General features: G+C 45.6%; 1 protein-coding gene across 3 annotated transcripts in view; it reads right to left on the bottom strand.

The window, feature by feature from the left end:
- The window catches only part of NMNAT2 (nicotinamide nucleotide adenylyltransferase 2), a 164,821-nt gene that overhangs the window by 28,034 nt on the left and 113,004 nt on the right, over positions 1 to 23,783 (bottom strand). For all 3 annotated transcript variants that reach the window (XM_058702139.1, XM_058702138.1, XM_058702140.1), the window contains 4 exons: positions 6,765 to 6,853; positions 5,885 to 5,952; positions 3,754 to 3,832; positions 590 to 716 (listed from right to left, as the gene is read on the bottom strand). In XM_058702139.1, coding sequence (XP_058558122.1) covers positions 590 to 716; positions 3,754 to 3,832; positions 5,885 to 5,952; positions 6,765 to 6,853 — 363 coding nt within the window. The remainder of the gene's footprint in view (positions 1 to 589; positions 717 to 3,753; positions 3,833 to 5,884; positions 5,953 to 6,764; positions 6,854 to 23,783) is intronic.

The raw sequence follows: 23,783 nt of genomic DNA, 5'->3' as shown, positions 1-23,783 counted from the left end.
AAGATCCTCAACCCCCTTGGAAGAGGCAGAGAAAAATGCTGCCTTATTGTATCTTTAATTCCCAGTTAAAGGAATTATATTTATATTTAAATGCAGGGGAAAAAATGCACACCACCAACCCTGTCTCTCTCAGTCTGTCTCTCATTGTGACTATTTCTCTCTGATGCTCTATTTTAAGGACCAGGGCATCTGTATCACCTTGTTAAAAATGCAAATTATCCTCTTCCTCCCAGACCTACTAAATCAAATTCTGGGGAAGGGTTGGGGCGCCTGGGTGGCGCAGTCGGTTAAGCGTCCGACTTCAGCCAGGTCACGATCTCGCGGTCCGTGAGTTCGAGCCCCGCGTCAGGCTCTGGGCTGATGGCTCGGAGCCTGGAGCCTGTTTCCGATTCTGTGTCTCCCTCTCTCTCTGCCCCTCCCCCGTTCATGCTCTGTCTCTCTCTGTCCCAAAAATAAATTTAAAAAAAGTTGAAAAAAAAATTAAAAAAAAAAAAAATTCTGGGGAAGGGCCTAGCAACCTGGACTTCAACAAGCCCTCCGGGTGATTCTGAAGTTTGAGAACCATGGCCCCACATCCATGTTGCCCTACCTGCAGTGGGCTTGGTGGACACATTGCTGTTCTGGTAAATGGGCTGAGGGGTCTCATTTTGGGGCTGTCCGATCACAGGCGTCATGGAGGGTGTGTTGACATTGGAGAGGATGCAGCCAGTCACCCGCTGGGGAAAGGGAGAGGTGCAAGGTCAGTGTCATTAGCCAAGTTACTTATGAGAAGCATTTCCCAATTATCTCCCAATGCTCATCTGCTCATCTATCATGGGGAGGCCACTCGGAGCTGAGGGAGAGCGCAGTGGTGGCAAGAGCGGGTTCTAGACACGGCCCCACTGCGTGGTTGCACTAGGCTGGCAGGAGGCCGGACAGTTCAGTGCTGCAAAAGCATGCGATGTACTGTTGCACAGACACTGGTTCAGGTTGAGCCCCCTCTGTCACTACGTGACCTTGGATAGTTAACTTCTCTTGAACCTCAGCTCAGGCGTTGAACATGGACAGGCCACATAGCTGCCTTTCCGGGTTGTGGGAGGATTAACACATGAGCATTTGCAAAGCATTTGCCCGTAGAGGTAGAGTATTTGCCACATGACGGCCGATGTTGTAACCTTCTGCGTAACGTGCATACCTGCCCTCCCTGCCTGCTTCACGGGGCTCAAATGAGGTCATGTCTGCGAAAGGGCTGTGTGAGCTTGGGAAAGGTCATACAAACACCAGGCACTATCACCACCTGCCGCTTCTCCAGGCCAGAGATGCCAATGACGGGCAGAGCCAGAGAGTGGTGCCAGGCCGAGCAGGATGTGTTTGTGTTGCAGGAAGAGGGGGTGGGGTTCTGGGCACTCTCGCGCTTGCCTGCCAGTGTGAATACACATTCCAGAGCCAAACGGAAATTCTATGTGTATTATCCATTGTCCTGTGTTATCTGGCCCGCTGCTTCCCTCTGGTGCCGCAGAAAGCAGAGAGCTGATAAGGCAGCATTTTTCACAGCTGACCCAGAAGCAACCCCCTCTCCCCACGGTGGGTGGGAGGGCCTGCCACTGGGCAACTGAGAAACAAAGGATGGATTTTCAATCTATTTAGCTTCACAAGGGCCATTGCTGATTCAAGGTCCCTTCCCTGAAAGCCAGCATCCCACCCCGCGGCCCATGACTCGTTCTGGATTATGGAGTCCTGAGGCCAGAGAGCCCCAAGCCGCAGGGTTGTGGCAACCCTCGGAAGGGACCCCTTCCACACAAGCAGGGCAGCACGGCATCCTTCCAAGCCCCAGAAGGGCTGACATTTGTTTTGTGGGGTGACCTGTCACTTCTGTCGTGTTTTGGACAGGAGGAGGTCACAGCAGCATCCAGTCACATCTGGGAGCCAGCTGAGGCCGGGACAGCACGGTCTTCTCAGCCTGTTTTGCGGGATTCTCTACCCAGTGGTGGTTGCTGGAGTGGAAGGGGCAGCCTGCTTCCTTTTTAGTATTATTTCAGCTCCAGAAAAGAAAAGGCCACATTCTCATTTAATAACAGGTCTGGTAGCTGAAGAATTTCTTCCTCCCGCTGCACTACACCATTAATCCCAATGGACTTGTTCTGGGTAGAAAAGAAAAGGACTAGCCACGTGCCCTGTGTTGCCCTCATTGGCCCTCCGTGGGCTCTCAGATCCTCAGGGGCCTTTCCAAGCACGGCCTTGAGTCACCTGTGAAGTGTGCCCTGTGGTAGTCTCTCCAACAGGAACATGGCCTGATGCCAGAAATGAAGAGATGGGGAGCTATCAGCTCCTGCTCCAAGACAGGGACTTACATTCTCTGCCAGCCTGTGCCCGTCCCTGCAACAGCTGGGACTCCTGGCTGAGCTCCTCTGGCCCAGACTCCTGCCTCTGGGCATGAGTAACAAAGGGAAGCTTTGGGAGGCCCAGGCATTTAGACAGCAAAATAGCAGCCAGGCTTCATGGCTGGTAGAGCCGTCTCAGGCACGTCTGCAGGGTCCCTGATTCCTCCTTTCCATCATGGAGCCTGAGGCTGCTATGTGACTAGAAGGAGCCCAGGCCCCCAGCTGTCCCCCTCCCCCACTGCCATGTAGTGTGAGAAATAAACTTATGTGAAGTTGCTAAGTGTTTAAGAATGTTTGTTACTACAGCATATCTTAGCCTATCCTGACTGATACACCCTTATGTAGTAAGACAGGATGTCTTTTCTTCCTGCCGTTGTTGAGACCAGCACAGAGGGTCAAGTCAGGGCCATCCTGTCTCAGAATCTTTTCAAGGGGACCAGAAAAGACTCAGGATGTGTGTGAAGGGTTCTGAAAACAGAAGGAAGGGAAAATGGGTTTTCTTCAATTCCAAGAGGGACAAATCTAATAGATGAAGCAACAGTCAGCTAGACCCTTTCCCTCCTCCTCTTACTCCTGACTCCCTGGCTTGTTGGGAGCCCTAAACTCCAGCACTATTAACATGAAGCACAGCTGCATGGTTGGTGGAGTGTGAGGAGATGGGGGCTTGCTGATGGCTCCCCAAGGAGAAGGTTCTGGCCCCACTGACAGAAAACACAGGTGGGTAGAGGTGCTCCCTGAGTCAGAACAATGCTATCTGGACTGCCATTTGGGGCTGGGGAAGGCATGGTGGCCGTGCCAGTGGAGGTGAGTGGGGTCCACTGCATCTTGTCTCGGTCAGTCGGGCCTCCTCCTATGGATGGCACAGCTCTACATCCGTTACTGTGGAAATCGATGGGCTGGTATTGATCTGGGAAGGGTGCTTTCTGCATATTCTGGCCAGTGCTGCTGGCTGGTGTGGGACTCGTTCTAACCTGGCAAGCAGCTCTTCAGTCACTACAACCTGGGCACAAGCCACTGAGCAGTGGCTGTGTGTCCTCAGATAGGTTGGCTCACCTCTCTGTGCTTCCTTTTTATCCACTAATATAACACGGATCAGGACACTGTCTGCCTTGAAATCCTCCCACGGGGGTCTCCTTAATCCCACCTTGGATTTGCTGTTGGAAGGTGAACACCGCCCTGAGTCATACTGAGCAGAGGAAGCAAGACGGGAACAGGCTCTGGAGCTGCTCGGGTTCGAGTTCACTGCCCTCCTTCCTGCTGCCCGGGGCTTGGTTTCCCACACAGCTGTCTGGGAAGCAGGAAACTGAACCAGGTCAGTAGGCCAGCAGCAGCACCCTTACCGGCCTGCCCGGCTCCTGGGGGCCACCCGCCCCTCAGCCGCAGCCCAGCTCACCTTCATGAGGTCCCGATGATGTTCCAGCACACTGCAGGTTGTCTGCCAGGTGTCCTGATAGCACTCCCACGGGTCCACCCTGACATGACCAGAAACAGGTTTCCCTGGGTTTCCATTCTCAACACTTTTTCTTTAGTAGTTCCTTCCAGAGACTGTATAGCTCGGGGCGCTTAGCAAACCTGCTCACACCGTGTACTTAGGTCCCAAATCAGAACAAACGTGAGCTTGAAACACCTTTCTACCCCCCAGCTGCCCCCTCTGTAAAACCAGAGGAGTATGGGGCTTTGGGAAAGTTACGTTGTCTTTTGGCTCTCACTTTCCCCACCTGTAAAATAACTATGGTAACTCTCTTGTGGGGTTATTGGAAGGGCCCAATGAGTTTTATATATAGAGTCTCTTGTGCTTGCCCACGAGATGGAAATTCTCCTCTGGGCCTTCTAGGATTGTGATCGGGATTAAAAGCCAGGCCCTCGTTGAGTGGTGGCTGCAGATACCTGACCTGGGGAATCGGCCCCTGTCTGCCTCCCTGTGCAGGTGGGGGGCCTTGTGGGCATGGGGGGGGCGGTGGTGTACCAGTCAGACTGAGAGGCGCAGACCCGCGTGCTGGTCCACCCCTCCTGTACACACAGATGTGAAGTGAGCAGGGATCCAGCCCCAGACTGATGCAGCACTCAGGCTTAATTGCCAACTTAATGAACTGCTAAATTGGGATATTTCTCAAACATTTCCTAAGCAGTTGAGCATTCCCTGCCCACTTCCCACCATGCACATGCACCTAAGTTTCCCAGGGGTAAGATCTCCCTAACCAAAAACCCCTGAGAGTCAGCCTGTGTGTCAGTCTCCCCATACCCCTAACCACTGCCTCCCCTGAGACAGGCAGACACCATACTGGCCAAGTCCTGGGGCTCAGCCCTTATCTCTAGAGCTACCTGAGCCTTGCTAGTGATCTCAGTTCTTAGCATTCTGCCTTCTCCCAATTGCCTAGAGCAGTGCAGGTGGGAAGTGCTGGATGAACATTCGATGAATGAATGAAGCAATTATTTCAGGATCTTCTAATCACATCCAATCAGGATCGACCCCCTGCCCTGTATCTACCCCCTGGACCCCGCTTTCCCCAGAAGATCGGGAGCCAGAATGTGTAAAGGCCTCGCTTCTATCCCTGACTTGACCACAGACGTGTTGTACATGCTCAAACCCCTCAACTTCTCCGGGCATGTCTCTCATCAGAGAGAAGGCAGCTGTCTCTCGACCCAACCTACATCTTCAGGGGATGAGATAGTCTGTAAAGGGCAAGCATTTCTTACACAAATCACTGCACACAAATGGGGAGGATCACTATTTAATTTTCACTTCGCTGCTCTCCTTCCTGCCCAGCCCGTCTCTTCCGTCTCATTCTGAGGTCAGCTTTTCTTCGTTTCCCTCCTTTCACGGAAACCTCTAGGTGCTGCTTATTTTTTCCAGGGGGAGATATTACGGTACAAATGGTGCGCCATTATTTTTTTTAAACGCCATTTTCTCATGCAAATGATAACCGTAGGAACTTTGGGGAGCGTAATTAGCATAACTAGTGGAGGAGCCTCGCTTTAATTACAAGGCAAGCCGTACAGATAATGGTGTCTGCTATCTTAGTGAGGACTGTGCCCAGAGTATGAGGGAAAGGCCTTGAGTGCTCGCTCGCAGTGCCTCTGTGCCACGGTCAGCCTGGAGCCCTAGGGAGCCAGAGTCCTGGAAGGGGAAATAGCCAGGGCCAGGGAATACTCCCTTAAAAGGTAGAGTTCGCAGGAAGCAACTGGGGAGGAAAGTGGAGAGGCCTTTTGGATTTCCTGGCCAGGCCTCACCCCAAATCCAATGATGCTTCAGGAATACTGTCCAAAAGTCCCAGGGCAGAATCAACACTGAAGCTTCCCTCTTCAGTTTGGTGGGCACTATGGCTTGGTTAAAAGATAGAGCTCTCAGTTGGGCCACCTCTGAAGGTCAGTATAATTATTTCCTCCACAGTGGCTAACGTCTGGGCTGGCCTCCCCACCCCTGTGGGATCCAAATGGCTGACAGGACGCCTCCTCCTCCTGCACTCACCCCCAGTGAGGCCCAGGGCCACCCACCTGATCCACACACACCAGGCCAGCCCTACCTGATCCAGTCGGAATTCTGGACGGCCAGCTGACACATGATGAGACGGTGTCGGCTTGACACAAGGCCCTGGGGAGCAACAGAGCAATCACCAGGAGGCTGGCTCCACTCCCCACAGCCGCCCTTGAGACGCCATCCCTAGCCGCCCGGTTATTCAAGGGCAGCCATTTGTCAGTGGTGACAGGGAAGGAGGGTGTGGCCGCCCTGCAAGTCCATCTGCCACAGAGACACACAGGGAGGGGCGGAGGGAAAAGAAAAGGAATGGAGGGCCTGGGAGTACATCACTCCCGACAGGGTCAGTAGGTGGACCTCTCCGATGAAGTGGCCAACTTGTGCCTGGCACAGGGACGAGACTTAACCAGGCAAAAGTTGCCTTGTCTCTGGGCTCAAGCTGGCTGGTTGGGCGACCTCCCCAGAGGTGTGAGGTGTATCTGGGGAAGGAGGGGGATGGAAATGCCGGGAGGACCCCTAGATTTTCCCGGACATGAGGCAAGGAGGGAGCGGCAAGGAAAGGAATTTTAAATCAGAGCGTAAGAGGCAGAGATAGGTCTTTTCCTCCTAAAATCCGGGAAAGACTTGCCCAGCCCATCACCAGATGCCAGGGTGGCTTCCATGCCAAATCACTCTTGGCCCCCAGCTGGTGTGCCCGCTCTGCTGCTAATGAGTGCCGACGGGGCCTGGAGCTGCACGCAGCCACGGTCACGGGCAGCTGTTCCTGCCAGCTGCCGCCCGGCCCCCACCCGCCCAGGTCTGACTGTGTTCAGAGATGGGAGCAGGACGCCAGCTCTCGGGCATCTTGTGTTTCTGGGGAGTGAAGTGGAGATGGCAGCAGGGGCAGCCAGAGGAGCCATCAGGTTAGAGAGGGTGAAGGAGGAACCCACCTGTTTTCCATAGGAGTCGTGGACAGGAGAGACGATCCCACCAATCACAATAAACCTTCCAGTTTTGTGCAGATAATCCCTGGCTCTTTCTAATTAAGAGAAGAAAACCACACATTATGAAGAGGAAAGGTGTGGATTAAAGGTGATCATTGAAATCAATACATTCCCTCTCTGTAGGGTTTATGTCCTGACAGCTTTCTTGCCATTTAAATGGAAAGTGACAATTTTTGAAGTTATGTTGGTGATTCAAAAAGGTTATGGAGCGAGATTCTGGCCCCCAAAGCAAAAAAGCTTTACAATAGGGGATTCGTCCAATTGTAAAGGTCCTCTGCTTGACGAGTGGGTAGCTTAGAGGGATTTAGAACAATCACCTCACTGAGAGCCACTCCAGGGACAAATGGGAATTTACACCTGTGATCACTCACAGAAATTCTAAAATGGACGAGTGACTTAAAAGGAGGAAGGAGAAGCAGAAGCAGTAACCGCCACCACCTTCTTATAATATGAAAGGTGGGCTGATTGCCTTCTCTCAGAAGAGAAAAACCACCAAAACAAACTTAAAAGGCCTCCTACATAATTAGGGAGAATTAACAGGAAAACCATCATTATAGTTGATTGAGAAAACTTCAGACACAGAAAAGCTTTTTTTCCTTTGCAAGGAGTTCTTGATGCTGCTTTTTCAAATTTACCAGACAAGCCCAATCTCATTTCCATGAGAAAATCTAGAAAACGAGGAAGGGCATGAAAATTTTGGTTCTGACTTCCAAAGGGGTTCAGCGTGCAAACCCAACAGGGCCCGAGCTTGTACTGCTGAGGAAATGTGGCCTGGACTTATTTGACAGGCGAGGGATGAAGGGGGGTCTTGAGTGGCGAGGCTGGCTGTGTAGTTCACAAGCAAGTTTCCAGGATTTCCTTGTTGGCTCTCTTACAACTCAAAAATAATTCTCATCACATTTGCCTTTTTTTCTTTCAATGTGAAATCTCTTAGTTTTGTAAAAAAAAAAAAAATTAATGGACTTTATTCTTGAGCAAAGCTTTGAATTTAAAGAATAATTGAGTAGACAGTATGCAGAGTTCTATATACTCAGCCCGCACCTTCTTTCTTATCTTGCCCCGACACGGTTTTCCCCTATTATTAATATCTTGCATGAGTGTGGACATTTGTTACTCTTGATGAGTCCATACTGATGCATTATGATTAATTAACTATAGGCCATAGTTCCCATGAAGAGACACTCTGTGTTGTAGAGTCTTTGGGTTTTGACAAATGCATAATGACATGTATTCACCATTGCAGTTGCATAAAGAATAGCTTCCCTACGTTCAAAGTCCACAGTGCTCCACACCTATTCATACCTCTCACCCCCCCCCCCCCCCACACACACACAGCCACTGGTAACCACTGATCTTTTTATCACTTCTCTAGTTCTGCCTTTTCCAAAACACCAAACAGATCACACAGAATGTAGCCTCTTCAGACTGGTTTCTTTCACTTGACAGTATGCTTTTAAGTTTCCTCCATGTAGTTTTGTGGCTTGATATCTCATTTTTTCTTCATTGCTGAATGATATTCCATTGTCTGGATGTATTACAATTTGTTTATCCATTTGTACCATGTGTTGATCCATTCACCAAGTGAAGGCCATCTTGGTTGTTTCCAGTTTTCACTGATTATGAAAAAAACAGATGTAACATTCATGTGCAGGTTTTTGCACGGACATGGTTTTCAACTCGATTGGGTAAGTATCTAGGAGTGCAATGGCTGGATCTTATGGTAAGAGTATTTATTATTCTCCAAAGGTTCACAATAATGGAGAAACAGAAGGCTATCCTGATGGATCCAATGAGAGGCAAACTGGGTGAGTTCTATAGCTGTGGCTTTCAATGTTATTGCTGTAGTACTCCCACAGTAAGAAATACATTTCATATCCTGACATAGTACATACCCATGTATATGTATAATTAACTGAAACAAATATATTACAATACCCTTAACTACAGCAATGCACACTGACATTTTCCATGTATTCTATTCCAGCAATCATAAATTTAAATAAAAAGCTGATCAAAACCTATTATTGTGTGGCAACCTGTAGTTTGAACAACTCTGTACTGATGTTGAGATGTTAAGGGCAGGGGGAAAAGGGACAGGAAAAGATTAAGTTTGCCTTTCCAAAGCACTCTAGCCAAATGGTTCAGTCTTACCCATTATTTTGGTCTATAGGAGGCCTAGTAGGGGTAAGGGTGAGGGTGAGGGAGGAGTACTATTGACCAAGCAAGTTGGAATCAAACTTCAGGGGGCCCCGAAAGCCAGGCCAAGGACTACAACTTTTATGCCATTGATTGCTATCTGGTCAACAATATTCCTTGGACCACTTACACTGGAATCATTAGGAGGAGGTTATTAAAATATAGACTCCTGGGTCTTAGTCCAGAGTTACTGAATCAAAATCTCTGGGGTTAGGACTTAAGAGTCTACATTTCCCATTAGTGTCCCTGGGTGATTCTTCTGTTCTCTGAAATTTGAGAACCATAGGCATACATAGACAACAACCATAAAGTTGAGAAGTATAGACAACAGAGAATCGTGGAAGGCTATTAAACAGGGAAGTGACATGCTCTGGGCTGGAAGAAAATTCACTCGCAGAAGGGAGAGTGAAGGTGGTGAAAAATTCTATCTTAAACAAGATAGTCATTCCTAGTGGGAAATATGGGGTCAGGTCATGAGGGATGGAGGAGGGAGATGACCCATTGAAACTTCCCAGGGAATGTCCAGGGACCACAAAAGTAGGATTTCCTTCTCTCTTCAGACATTTTTGTTTGCTTTGCTTCTGAGACTTTGCAGAGGGATGTGTCAATGTATGTGTCATCAATCTCGTAGCCTGCACCTTTATGATTGTGCTAATAGTACTAGGTTTTATACCCAGCAATTCATTAGTTGCCTGATTATCCCCTAACTTGAATGTAATGTCAAGCAAGAAAGAGCTGGCACCCAGCTAAACACAAGTGGCCAGGAACAGATATGATTATTCTCTTTCCTTGTTTCTCAAAGAGATTCCAAATGCCTGAAGAGTCTGCCTAGTGACATCTAACTCAGGAAGTGTGTTTTGTGGAAACAGTACTGAACTTGGAATCAGAAGATGTCTAGATCTTGGGTAAGTCACTTCATTTCTCCGAGCCTTAAGCTTCCATATCTGTAAAATGCCTTCTTTGCAAGGTTGCTACAAAAATCAAATCAAATTCTCAATATAAAGGTGCATAACACCCACATAGTTTCACTGGAGAATTCTATTAAACATTTAAAGAAGAGTTTAAAACAAAGCTACAGATGGATCTAATATAAAACATGCTAACTGTAGTTGAAAACTAAAATGCTTTTAACTCCCAATTTTAACGTGTATATGTTTGTGTGTTAGCCACACCACGAAGCAGTTCTCAGACACTAGCAGGTATCCTACAGTCCAACTCAATTCTGACACTATCTACTTAGAGATAGTATCTGTCCCCATAGGTTAAGGGTTCAGCCCTACAAGACTGACTGCCTCCTCCCCTTCAGATGCCAAATTGCAAGGCCAGATTGTCACCTATACTTCTGACCACCTGGCTATAAATCAGGGGTTCCCACCGTCACCTCCTTGGGTTTGATTAATTTGCTACAGCAGCTCACAGAACTCAGGAAGCTCATTTACTCACTCAATTTATTACAAAGGATATTAAAGAATACAAATCAACAGCCAGATGAAGAGATACACCGGGCAGGGTCCCAAACAAAGGAGCCTCTGCCTTTGTGGAATTTGGGGTCTCATGGTGTTTAGGATCCAGCATAAAGGTAAATGGAAGCATTCTGGTTCCCCAAACTAGAAGTTCTCCTAATGCCCTCCTTTTGGGGATTTTATGGAGGCTTCATTATATGGGCATAATTGATTAACTCAGTAGCCATTGATGATTGAGTCAGCCTCAAGCCAAGTCACTTCCCCAGAAATCAGGGGGTGAGACTGAAAGTCCCAACCCTCTATTTATAGCTGGTTTCCCTGGCCAGGAGCCTCCATCCTTAGGTGTTTCCAAAAGTTGCTTCATTAACATAAACCTAGTTGTGGCGGAGAGGGGTTTGCTATGAATAACAAGACACCCATTTCACGTTTATGGTTCTGAAGCATTTTCAGGAACTGAGAAAAAAAGACCAAATATTATAACAAAATATGCTCTTCTTGCTCTCATTTCAAAGGCTTTGAGAGCTGTGGGCCAGGAACTGTGGATGACAACCAGATAGGTGCTTTTTATAATTCACAACACCACAATGACATTGTATTGTATAACTGAAATTTGCTAAGAGAGTAGAACTAAAATATTCTCACACACAAAAAAAGTATGTGACGTGATGGATGTGTTAATAAACTAGATGTGTAGAGTCCTTTCACAATGTCTGTGTCTATCAAACCACCACAATGTATGCTTTAAGTATCTTAAATTTTATATGCCAATTATACCTCAGTAAAGCTGAAATTTTAAAAATGAAACAAGTCTAGAGTCTCTTGCAGAAAATAGACAAAAGAGGAACACTTTCCAATTTATTTCATGAAGCCAGGATTACCCTGATACCAATGCCAGGCAAAGAGAGTACAAAATATGCAAAAATCATTAGCAAAATATTAACAAATAGAATCCAGCTATACATAGAAAGAATAATACACGATAGCCAATTGGCATGTATTTCAGGCATGATGTTTCAAAAAATCATTTAATGTGATTCCCCAAATTAACAATATGAAGAAGAAAATTCACATGATTGCATCCATTGATGCAGAAAAAGCAGCTGACAAAATTCAAAATTCATTCATGATAAAAACTCAGAATATGAGGAATAGAAAGGAACTTCCTCAACATAAGAAACATCCTTAAAAACCTATAGCAAATGTCATACTTAAAGGCAAAAGATAGAATGCTTTCTCCCTAAAATCAGGAACAAGGCAGGGACATCTGCTGTCACCACTGCTGTTCAATATAGTACTTGAAGGCAAGAAAAAGAAAAGTCATCGAGATCAAAAAGAAAAAAAAAAACAACTATCTCTATTCACATATGGCATAAAAGTCTACTTAGAAATCCCAAGAAATCTACAAGGGAATTCTTAGAGTTAATAAATGAGTTCAGTAAGATCATAAGACACAAGATCAACAAAAGAAAGTTAATTGTATTTTTGTATGCTAGCAACAAACATGTGGAAACTGAAATTAAGAACACAAGACCACTTATAAAAGACCACTAAATAGACCACTAAAAAAAAAAGAAATACTTAAATATAAATATAATAAAACATATACAGAACTTACATGCTAAAAACTACAACCTGCTGATTAAAAAAAAATCAAGGAAGATCTAAATAAATGTAGAAACACACCATGTTTATGGATTAGAAGACATAACATAGCAAGATATTAATTATCTCCAAACCAATATGTAAATGAAATGCACTTCCTATCAACATTCCAGCAAGATTCTTTTGTGCAAATACAGGCAAAATAATTCTAAAATGTACATGGAAAGGGAAAAGAACTAGAATAGTTAAAACTTAAAACAAAATGAGAAAGTAGGGAAATCAATCTATCCAAATTTTAAGACTTTTTATATAACTATAGTAATCAAGACTGTGAGGTATTGGCAGAGAGGCTGACACATAAATCAATGAAACAGAATACAGTCTAGAAATAGCTCCACATACGTATGGCCAACTGCATTTTGACAAAGGTGTAAAAATAATTCAATAAAGGAAGGATAGTCTTTTCAATAAATGATGCAGAAACAACTGGACAGCCAAAGACAAAAATAAACAACAACAACAACAACAACAACAACAACAACAACAAAAACCTAAGTCAACCTAAATCTCTTACCCTATAGAAAAATTAACTCAAAATGGATCATAGATTTAAATTACGTACAATAGAAACTTAAATGAAAATGTGGGAGAAAAATCTTTGGGCATGGGGCTTGGTGAAGACAGACATGACGCTGAAAACACGACGCATAAAAGAAATAACCCAATAAATTGGACTTTCACAAAATTAAAAACTTTTGCTCTGTCAAAGACCCTGTTAAGAGAAGGAAAACCAAGTTACAGACTGGGAGAATCCACATATTTGAGGATTCATGTCTAGGATATAAAAAGGACTCTTAGAGCGCAATAGTTAAAAAAAAAAAAAAACAACAAAAAACTAACAATCCAACTAGAAAATGGGCAAAAATGTGAAGAGACATTTCACCAGATCAGATATGTGGATGAGAAATAAGTCTATGAAATGATGCTCGATAGCACTAAGCATCAGAGAAATGTAAATTAAGACCACGGGGAGATATTGCCAATTCACCAATCAGAATGGCTAAAAAGAGAAAGTAATGACAATACCAACTGCTGACAAGGGCATGGAGAAACTGGATTTCTCCTACATTGCAGTGGAAATGGAAAATGGCAAAAAGCTACTCTGAGAAACAGTTTGGCAATTTCTTAAAAAAAAAAAAAAAAAAAAAAAAAACTAAATATGCTCAATCATATAACCCAGGAATTATACTCTTGGATGTTTTTCCAAGAGAAATAAAAACATGTCTATGTAAAAACCTGCACATGGTTATTCATACTGGCCTTATCTATAATAACCAAATACAGTAAATAAATAAAATGTCCTGCAATGGGTAAATTGTTAGATAAACAGTGGTATATGCATGGCGTGGAATATTACTTGGCAATAAAAAGGAAAAGACTAGCAACAATTAGGATGGATCTCTAGGTCATCATGCTGTGTGGGGAAAAAAGCCAATCTCAAAAGGTTGAATACTACATGATTCCACTTACATAACCATCTCAGAAATTATACAGATTAGTGATGGCCGAGTGTTAGGGACAGGGGTGGGGGCAGAGAATGGAGGTGGTGTGACTAGAAAGCTGTAGCTCCAGGGAGATCTTCGTGGTAAGGGACTAGTTCTATATCTTAATTGTGTTGGTTACATGAATGTACACATGTGATAAGATGACATATAACTATAGATACACTTTATACCAATGTCAATTTCCTCACCTCCATATTGTACTATAGATACATAAAATGTAACCAATAGAGGTCCAGAGCATGGGGGAACTCTCTGTATCTATCTTTGCAACTTCCTATGAAACTGTATTTCAAAATAAAATTTTTTTGTTAAGTTTACAGTAAACTATGGAACATGGCACAATTGTAAGGTGGTAGTGTGAAAATCTAGGCAAATGACAAGCAAACTCGTGGGGCTGGGTGCTTCTAAAACTTTTCTCTCTTCAGCCTTTTCCATTTTTGTTGCTGTCTGGATTCCAAGATTTGGGGTTGTTATGGCTTCGGAGGTATTGTCCAAAACAGTGTTTCTCAAACTTTGATGTGCATGGGAATCCTCTTGAGGGATCTTGTTAGAATGTCGATTCTGATTCCAATGGTCTGGGTGGGGCCTGAGATCAGGACCAGGATTAGGGTGAAGGGGAAAGGGCAGGATCATTCAAGTGCAGGGTCAGATCCTGTCTTCATTTAAAATTACTTTATTTTGTTCATCATAGATATTTTGCAATAATTCTGATTTTTTTAAATGTTATTTATCCCCATTACTGAGTTTTTGAATTCCCCCCTTAATTTTTGCACTGGAGGGAGCTCTCCCCTTTGGCTTCACACTACTCCCAGCCCTGCCCCAGAGTCAGCATTTCCAGCAAACTCCTGAAGGGACCACTGCTGCTGGTCTATAGACTATATTTTGGATAGAGAGGGACTACAGACAGGTGCGGCAGCCCCTGCAACATTAGGGTCCCCGCAAAAGATGTTCTCCTCCCGCCCCAACTCCACCACCACCTCCACTTTGGTGATAAGGGCATTTCTGGACATTGGCAGGTAGTTTCCTGGCAAAGCTGTAGCTAGGGCCTGGAATTTAATTTCATGCCAAGCTTCCCGAGATGTGGTCTATTTTTGTCCCTCAGCTCTGGCCCAGAGGCAGAGCCAAATCCCTCTAACATTTTACACTCAGGTCCAACCCATCCTCCATTTGGCCTACCCTCCTTTCTCCTGTATTCACAGAGGAGGCACCCATGCCATGGGGTGGCCTTGTTTTTTCCTGCCCTCAGCACCATGAGGATCCACTATTGTCTCACAACTCATTCCAGGCCACTTTAAACCAGGTAAATCTCCCCTCCTGACAGCCTGTGCTGTACCTACCAGCCACGGACAGACACAACACAGATGATTTGTCCATTAATAATAATTCATGAGACAGACATGTCTCGTCTGCCTCCTGGCTACACAGTGAAACCAGCTGATGGGTGTAATCTATTCTCCTCTTCCAGAGAGTTAGTGGAGGAAACACTGTGGTCAGGGCATCGATACTAACTCCATTTTTCCTTTTCAGCTGCAATTAGAAATGACCCTTTCTGAGTTGTATTCACAGCTGGAACTGCCTGAATTTTTCTTATTTGTGAGTTTCACAATCGTGATCTGGATTTGTACACATTCTAAAATTTAGAGTTTTTTTTTTTTATTTAAATATTAGAATGTTTATTGGATCATAAGGGAAGAAACAAAGTAGGGTTCTTCCTGCTCAGGGGTTGGAAATTGTTTTTCTTTTGAAGGAAACATCCCTGTGGCCTAGCAAACTGAACCTTGGACATTCCTTAAAAATTTAGTGAGCATTTCTCATGTTCAAGGCTCTGTGCCAGGTGGTGCTGTGGGAGACATAGAGAGGTAAAAGACATAGTCCCTACTTCCAAGGATCTTTGGTTTTTGATGCAGGGGTACAATATGCTCTGCTTAGATAATGGATATAAACCTGAACAACAGCAACATTAAAATGCTATAGGATTTCATGGGAGGAAGTGATCCCAATGGGATCAGGTGGCCTGGGAAACTTTTCTGGAACAGATGAGACTTGGGCTGGGTCCTGACAGTAGAGAAGAGGAAGGCGTACTAACTGTGTCTTTTTATTTTTCTGTTTTCTGATGCTTGGACACCTGGAGCCTTGCTGGCCCTCAAGGGGACACCACTCCCAAGGTTAGCTAAATCCTAAAGACAGTAAACGATGCACCCGAGAGCACACCTTTCAAATGCAAACTAACCAATTCAGAGCCCATACCCACAAACACACCCTCTGTGTGGCTCTCTTGCAGGCCACCCCTCCCCCGCCCCATCCACCTGCCCTAATCACCCTGGGACCAGGTACCAAACCAATAGAGACAGCTTCTACATCACAGAACCACTGGAAGTATTCATACTGGCTAACTGTAAACCTGATTACCCTGCCTCCCCACTACCTTCCTGCGGAAACCACAATAAAGGCTCTGGCCTGTGTTTCCCTGACTCCCTCAATCTCCTGACTGGTGCCTCCCCTGTGTGGCCCTTCTGCAGCAAGACATGTCATCTACTCTCGGGATCTGTGAGTGTCACTATCTTTTCAGTGGCGATGGTCTCCTGATCTGTTGGCTTTGCCACACCCAAACAACAGTAAAACCTAGATTTTTAAAGCAGAACAAAGAAACTTATTCCAGGGGGAAAAGGTGGCATGAGCAAATGGACTGAATCAGGAATGGAGTCTCCAGGTCCTACAGAAGGCTCTAGAGCTTGGCTTTCTTTGCCTGAAAAGCAATGATACTGTTTTCATGCCTCATCACTAAGGGGGTCTTGCCCTCCCCAACGTGACCTGGAGCACCCTCCTGGATCTCCCTCTACTCCCAGCCCCTCCAGTCCCAATGTGTTTGGGAAGCAGAGAGCTGGGTGATCAACGTTCCCCTGGGTGGGCGAACCAATGGATCATACGAGGTCGTATCTCTCTGAGATGTCTAACCTAAGCTGTAAGACAGTATTCAAGTGAGCGAACCACTTGAATCTGAAAGAAGTACGAAAGGGAGCATTATATCTGACATTGACCCATGAGTGTGACCATGGAAGCCTACTGGGCCATTCCTTGGTCACTGCTAGCTGAGTGGGCTGCAGGCCCCTGTAATAAGTGCAGGCTAGTTATGGACCCAGTCTCCATGGGGAGCAATTGGCTTAGCCCTTCCTGGAGCTGGCCAGCCCTGCTCCCCAGCCAGCCATGTACCAACTCTCCCATCACATCTCAGTGGAACTGGCGGAGAAGATGTACATTCACCAGAACAATGGCCCCTCCTCTCCTCACCGGGTACTCTTAACTGTAAGAGAAGCAGTGAAATAGAAAGTCTCTTGAAGTTATGAGAGCACAGTTTTTTCTTCACCTGCTTACTCCTATCTCTCTGACTCAGGAAGGCTACATTTCCCAAGGCGATGATGACGGGGTCGCCAGGTTTGGGGTGTTCTTCCGCCCAGTCTCTGTGGCCAATGGCTGACCAGAAGAAGAGGTGGGCTGGGCATGGATGCCTGTGGGGGTCCATCTGAGGCCCTTGAACGGACCCATGTTCAGGGCAGCCCTGCACCCCCTGACCAGCGACCCTGGACACAGAATCCAGTTCTCTTAACTGTCTGTCTGCTCCCACCATCTGCCCCCATCCCCAGTGCATGCACCTCAGGCTGCCTTAATTGACCAGGGAGGGTAATGCTTCCCGGAAGTCCTTGCACGCCTGGATTTTCATCCACGGGTCTGGCTTTTGCAGCCCCTTCTATGTGCAAGGATGAACCAGCTGTCGGGGAGTAGCACAGAGCGGCATAGTTCCCTTCTCATGACTGCTCATCTTACTTGCTCCACTACCTCTGGCTTGGGAGAATTCATGTCCCTTCATCTTCACAGCTAGGAAATGATTTATGACCCTCACTTCCACGACTGCCACTTCTGACACACCAAGCCGGGGTGAACATCTCATGTGTCCCGGCTGCTAGGTGCCCACCCCGAAGTCTGGCCTCTCCATTTGAATCTTATCCACTGGAAAAGCTCCCCAGATCCCTGCCTCCACTCTTTCCAAACCACACTTCTTGGAATTCGCCCATTATTGGGAATGATTTTTTTTTCTATTTATTTCTTCAGAAATAGAAAGCTAAATATATACGTAAAAATATGGCGTGAACTGGTTTTCCCTTCAGTGAGACTCATAAACACATGGGAGAATTATTTTAAAAACCCACAGACTGTAATACTAAATATAACTGGGTGGGTGGCTGGGTGGGGGTGGGGGAGAGAGGGGAAAGGCGGGGGAAGGAATAAAGACAGAAGAGCACACATGATGTGAAAATCCCACCGTGGTTTTTTGACAGGTTTCTGTCATTTGCATGGAATCAGGCTCTATTTTTAACTACATGTCTGTTATTTCACACTTTATTAACCATTAACCTTTTTGAACACAAGTTCACCACACAGGTTTCTTATTTAGGGATAATTCAGGCTCTGAAGTAGAGTTTATCGAGGGAATAGCTTTGCTTTTACCAAGTAAAACAAGTAGAGCGCATCAGGCAGAGAAGGGTCCCTTTTGTAGAGATGTGGTCCTGCTGAGGCTCTAGGGCCGGGCCACACTGAACGGGCCTGCTTAAAAGTTAAAGGTTACTTTCCCCCTAAGAATGTTACTGGAAAAACACTGTCTCGTACAGCTTTCTTACTTGTGTTCATCTTCCCTCTCTATTTTCCCATGAATCAGTAAAAATATCTTCCTGAATCCAGGGCCCCCCCCAGCTATGGGCAACTAACTCTCCAGGCTTGCCTGGAACTTTCCTACTTTCAACACTGAAGTTTCCATGACCTGGAAGGGCTCGCAGTCCCCAGCAAAGTGAGATGGTTGGTGTGGTGTGCTGAATGACAGCCAGGCCTCCAAAGAAGTCTGCGACCTAATCCCCAGAACCTGTAAATAGGTCACCTGAACATGGCCAGAGGGACTTTGCAGGTGTGGCATAAATGAAGGACCTTGCGATGGGGTGAGATGGGGAGGTGATCCTGGATTCTCCAGGTGGGGCCGATGTACTCACTGAGAGAATGCCGGAGGGCCAGATACAGGGATGATGTGACAATGGAAGCAGAGGACAGTGAGAGGTTTGAAGATGCAGGAAGGGACTGTGAGACAGGAAGGTAGCGGTTTTCTGGAAGCTGGAAGGGGGAAGGAAGGAGATCTCCCCCAGAGCTTCCAGGAAGAACTATAAAACAATAGTTTTAGGACTTTCTGAACTATAAGATAATAACTTTGCATTGTTTTGAACTGATAAGTTTGTGGTAATTGATTGCAGCAGCAATAAGAAGCTGATACAATTGGTCACCCTTCCTGTTCCTTGAATCAGTGTGCCCAGTGAACCAATGAACCACTCCGTCTTGTTCTACATGAATGGAACCAAGGGACAAGTATCAACTCCTGCAGAAGTGGAGAAAGGAAATTGGCTCACAGAAATGTACCATGTGTTGGACTCTTTCAAGGTCGCAGAAAGGACACGGTTTTGAAGCAATTTCATTGATATTGTAGAGTTTCCTCTTTGAAGGAACCTATAAGTAAAGAAATGTATAATAACCTATGAACAACCAAAATTAAGCCTTTGGAATTCCTTAAATTAAGACATGGAGCTTGCCTAAGAGGCAATAGAGCATAAGTTTATAGACTCTAGGTTCAAATCCTGTCCCAAGCATTACTAGTTGGGTGACTTTGGGTTGGTTACTCAACTGCTCTGGCCACCAACACATCTCTAAACTGGACATAATATTATTCAGCTCACAGGGTTGTCAGATAATAGATGTAAAATAACACTAGAACCCAGGAAACATCGGCCATACTTTTCTTTCTTGGGGAAGTCTAACAATTCCCTTGGGCAGGAAAGTTATGAGATAATAGAAAAAAATATATATATATATGCACACATATTGGTCTCTGACCCTGGTTCCTGGCACAGAATTCCTAAAACCCTTGTAAATTCCTAAGTGACAAGAGCACTGGGAACATCTATTGTTCTGATATTTGGTTTATGACCCTGATTCCTGACACACAGTTCCCACATCCTTTGGAATCTCCTGGGTGATAGCAGTGTCTTTTGCTCTAAATGAGATGACTCTTGGTGCTCCTGGATGGGAACTGCTCAGCAGAGATCAAGCCATGATTAGAAGCTTGGAATTTTCAGCCCCTACCTACTCCCACCCTCGATCCTCTAGAGAGAGAAGAGGGAGCTGGAAAAGGAGTTAATATTTGGTCAGCCTATGTGAAGAAGCCATCATAATATTCCAGTAGTAGGGGGTTCAGAGAGGTTCCAGGGTGCTGAACACAACATGGGGAAGGTGGCACATCTGAACTCCATGGGGACAGAAGCTCCTAAGCTTGGGACCCTCTCAGACCTCACCCTATGTATCTCTTCATCTGGCTGTTCCTCTATATCCTTTACCATATCCTTTAATAAGCTAGTAAGTGGGGGCGCCTGGGTGACTCAGTCAGTTAAGTCCCAGACTTTGGCTCAGGTCATTCCCAATCTCGCGGTTCATGAATTCAAGCCCCACATCGGGCTCTCTGCTGTCAGCGTGGAGCCCGCTTCAGACCTGCTGTCTCTCTCTGTCTCTGCACACCCCCTCTCTCTCAAAAATAAAATAAACATTAAAAAAAAAGTAAGCTGGTAAATACAGGTAAGTGTAAATATAGGTATTTCCCTGAGTTCTGTGAGCCACTCTAGCACATTAATCAAACCCAAGGAAGGGTCTTTAGAACCTCCGATCTACAGCCGGTGGTTGGGCAAAAGCACAGGTGACAAACCTGGGCTTGTTACTGGCTCCTGAGATGTGTGTGAGCAGGGGGAGGGGGCCACGCTGGCGGGACTGAGACCTTACCTGTGGGATCTGGTGCTATCTCCAGGTAGGTAGTGGCAGAATTGAGTTAAGTTGTAGGACATCCAGCTTGTGTCACAGAGAAGGGCTTGTCTTGGGGAAAAACCTCCACACAACTGGTGACCAGAAATGTCAGAAGCTTGAGCAATAAAGGAGACATCCAGGGAAGAGAGTCCTAGTGTGGAAGAACTGAGTTTTTCCCTACATAGAAGGTGGAAAACCGAGTTTTTTCCTTATTACAAAAGTGAAGGTGGGACAAGGAAAAATCAAAAACTCTTTAAAAAAAATATGCAGCTTGTCATTGTAGGGCTATTAAGTGTAAATCTTACTTTCGTCCTAACGCTCTTGGTGCCCCTGCAGTGAGAGATTTTTCTTGGTGCTTGCTGTAGCTTGTCCTATCCTCGATTAGAGACAGCAGATGTGCCTCTCTGGGCTTGAGAAGCCATTTCTGGAGAACGAGTGTCTGACTATCCCCAGCCCCTGAACTCCCCTCGTCCTTAAGTGCAACCCAACAGAAGTTTCCGAGTAATGCCAGACAAGCCAAGACTGGGTGTGGGGGCTTGCTGTGCTTGGGCAGATTTCAACTCTCTTCAGTGTAAGCTGAGTGGCCGGGATGTGTTTGGATGATGGATGGAGGAGAATGGCACATGCAGGAAATGTCAGGCTGGCCCACTGCTCTTGAGGTTATTGATCACGCTCTGCTGGTGGCTGGACAGAGGGGCTTTCTGCTGCGATGGATGAGACTGCTTTCAAAGGTTTCATTTGTCTTCGGCAACTCTCAGAGCTCACAGAGGGTTTTGCTGCCTCTCCCCAAGCTGACCTGGAGGCATGACTCCAAGGGACATCAGCAGGAAATGATCCTACAATGGCCTTCAGGATCATGATGTGAAATCAGATACCTTTGTTGTATATTCCTTAAGGCAACATTTTTTTTTTTTTTTAATAAATGATCCAATTAGTGTCAGTGAGAATGAGGGGAAGTGTGCACTCTAACACACAGTCGGTGGGAGTATAAATTGATTGCCTTTTAGGAAAGCAATATGGCAGTCAGCATTTATCAAAATGACAAATGGGCATAACCTCTGACCTGGCAATTTCACTTCCAGGAATCATTACTACAGAAAAAACCTGCACATGCGCACAGACGTGTGTTCAAAAGGATGTTTCACTTCAGCATTATTTGTAATAATAAAAAATCAGAAATAAATGTGGAAGCTATCAGACAAATTACAACACATACAGCCAAAGGAATATTATGTAGCCATTAAAAACAATGGGGTAGACCTATTCAGTCTGACAAGGGAAGGGCTCTAAGACAAGACACATTGTTAAAAATAAATTCAACAATGAATTTTGAAAAAAATTCAAGTCACAGAACAATACCTATAGTATGGTGGCATTTGAATAAAACTATATGCATGTACAATAATTTCAGGCAGTGATTATGAGAGCAATGAAGAAAATAAAACAGGGAGGGGAGGTAGAGATTGGGTGTTGTGAGTGGACTTCTCTGCAGAAGTGACAAGGAGGCAGGGAAGTGAATGACAGGGCACCAGCCACACGAAGACCAGGAGGGAAAGTGTGGAAGATCATGGGGTACAGCGGGTACAAAGTCCAGGCTGGTGCTGATGTCAGGGAGGTTGGAGGGAGACCAACCCGGAAGGGCCTTGGGAACAGGGAAGAAATTTGGGATTTTATTTTAAGTGCTTGGATGGTTGTAAGCAGGAGAATGATATTTTTTGAAATTTTAAAATTTGAAATGTTGACAATTTTGCAATTTTCAAAAACCTGAAAGCTCATCTGGCTATTGGGTAGAAAAATTGTGGGGGGAGCAAGGGTGGAGGTAGTGAGACCGATTAGGTGACGATTATGAGTCCAGGAGAGAAATGACAGGCATGAAACTGCAAATGGCCAGGCCTCCCATCTGAAGGAGCCACGGTAAATGGCATCTTATAAGGTGGTTGATAACCAAGACATTATTTTAAAAAGTATAAAGGCCTGCATGAAGTAGAGAGTAATATTACAGTGGGATTAAATTTTGCAATAGCTGATTAATTATGAAGGTTATTTTGTCAGGACCATATTTGATCTGGTCAGATCCTTTCTCTAGAACATGGCTTTTTATTCAACAATCTGATATTACATTGTTAGTTTATGAAATGGGTAGCAGTATGGCTCCCCCAAACCCAAGAGTTGAAAGCAGACCCCAAGAACTATGAAAACCTGTGCAAAATTCCTAAGTAAGCAGTAAATCCCATATTCTCATGCTCTTAAGCATATTATGCATGTGCTTAAGCATACTTCTCTCTCTGGGTTTTGTTCCTTTTTTTAGCTGAAGTTACAGTGCCCCCTAGAAGACCAGACTTGATATTCTCATCCTAATTTTAGGCACAACAAGTATTTTCTCTTGGATGAACCCTCTGAGCAGTTTCCTGAAAAATTAGGGTGGACACCTGAAGACTCATGGAAATTCACCCTGGGCGGTCCACAGCTCGGCTCTTTGGAATGTAGAAGATGAGCTTTGTGACCTTCTGCCGGGAGGGCAGTTCTAATTACAGAGCAAAGAGAAAGACTGCCAGGATCAGGTAAATGTGCAGCCAGTCTGGGCGGGGCCCAGACGGACGCTCCCAAACATTCTTAAGATGCCGTGTTTCTAATTATTGAAAGACCTTGGAGAGGAAATCTGGATCTTACTACCTCTAGGTCAGCTTCCCACACTGCCCTGATCCTGAGATGGCTCTCAGAAACTCCTGTGTGAACAGCCAGCACAGAACATGACGGAGTCCTAAGACTTTCGATCTAGCACCCAGGGTGATACCGCAAGCCCTGTCTTCCAGAACGCCTCACACGTCAAATCACAACTATTGATCTTTGCTCCATCAGCCCAAGCTGAATCAAATGCCTTTAACCTGTTCTGGTCCCTCTCCTGTCCCCAGTGGTTTCTCAAGAAGACCAGGAAGACCACTATTCCTAAGGCAGTGCTAGATCAGTTTGCAACCAGGTTGATTTTGCTCTCCAGGGGACATTTGGCAACGTCTGGAGACAATTTGGGTTGTTGCAGTTGGAAGGGGGATACGACTAGCTTTTAGCTGGTAAAGGCCAGGATACTGCTAAACATCCTGCAGTGCTCAGCACAGCCTCCCCAACAAAGAATTACCTGGTCCACTATGTCAACAGTACCAAGATTGAGAGATCATGTTCCAGATACATAAAACAAGGCCTCTGTCTGAAAGGTAAAGTGGGAACTAATGATGCTAACACAGGTGGAAGAATTATAGCCC

Source organism: Neofelis nebulosa, chromosome 15 (assembly GCF_028018385.1).
Source record: "Neofelis nebulosa isolate mNeoNeb1 chromosome 15, mNeoNeb1.pri, whole genome shotgun sequence".
NCBI classification, from domain to species: domain Eukaryota; kingdom Metazoa; phylum Chordata; class Mammalia; order Carnivora; family Felidae; genus Neofelis; species Neofelis nebulosa.
Note: the sequence above shows the minus strand (reverse complement) of the source record. Positions and strands in the feature narration are given on the sequence as shown.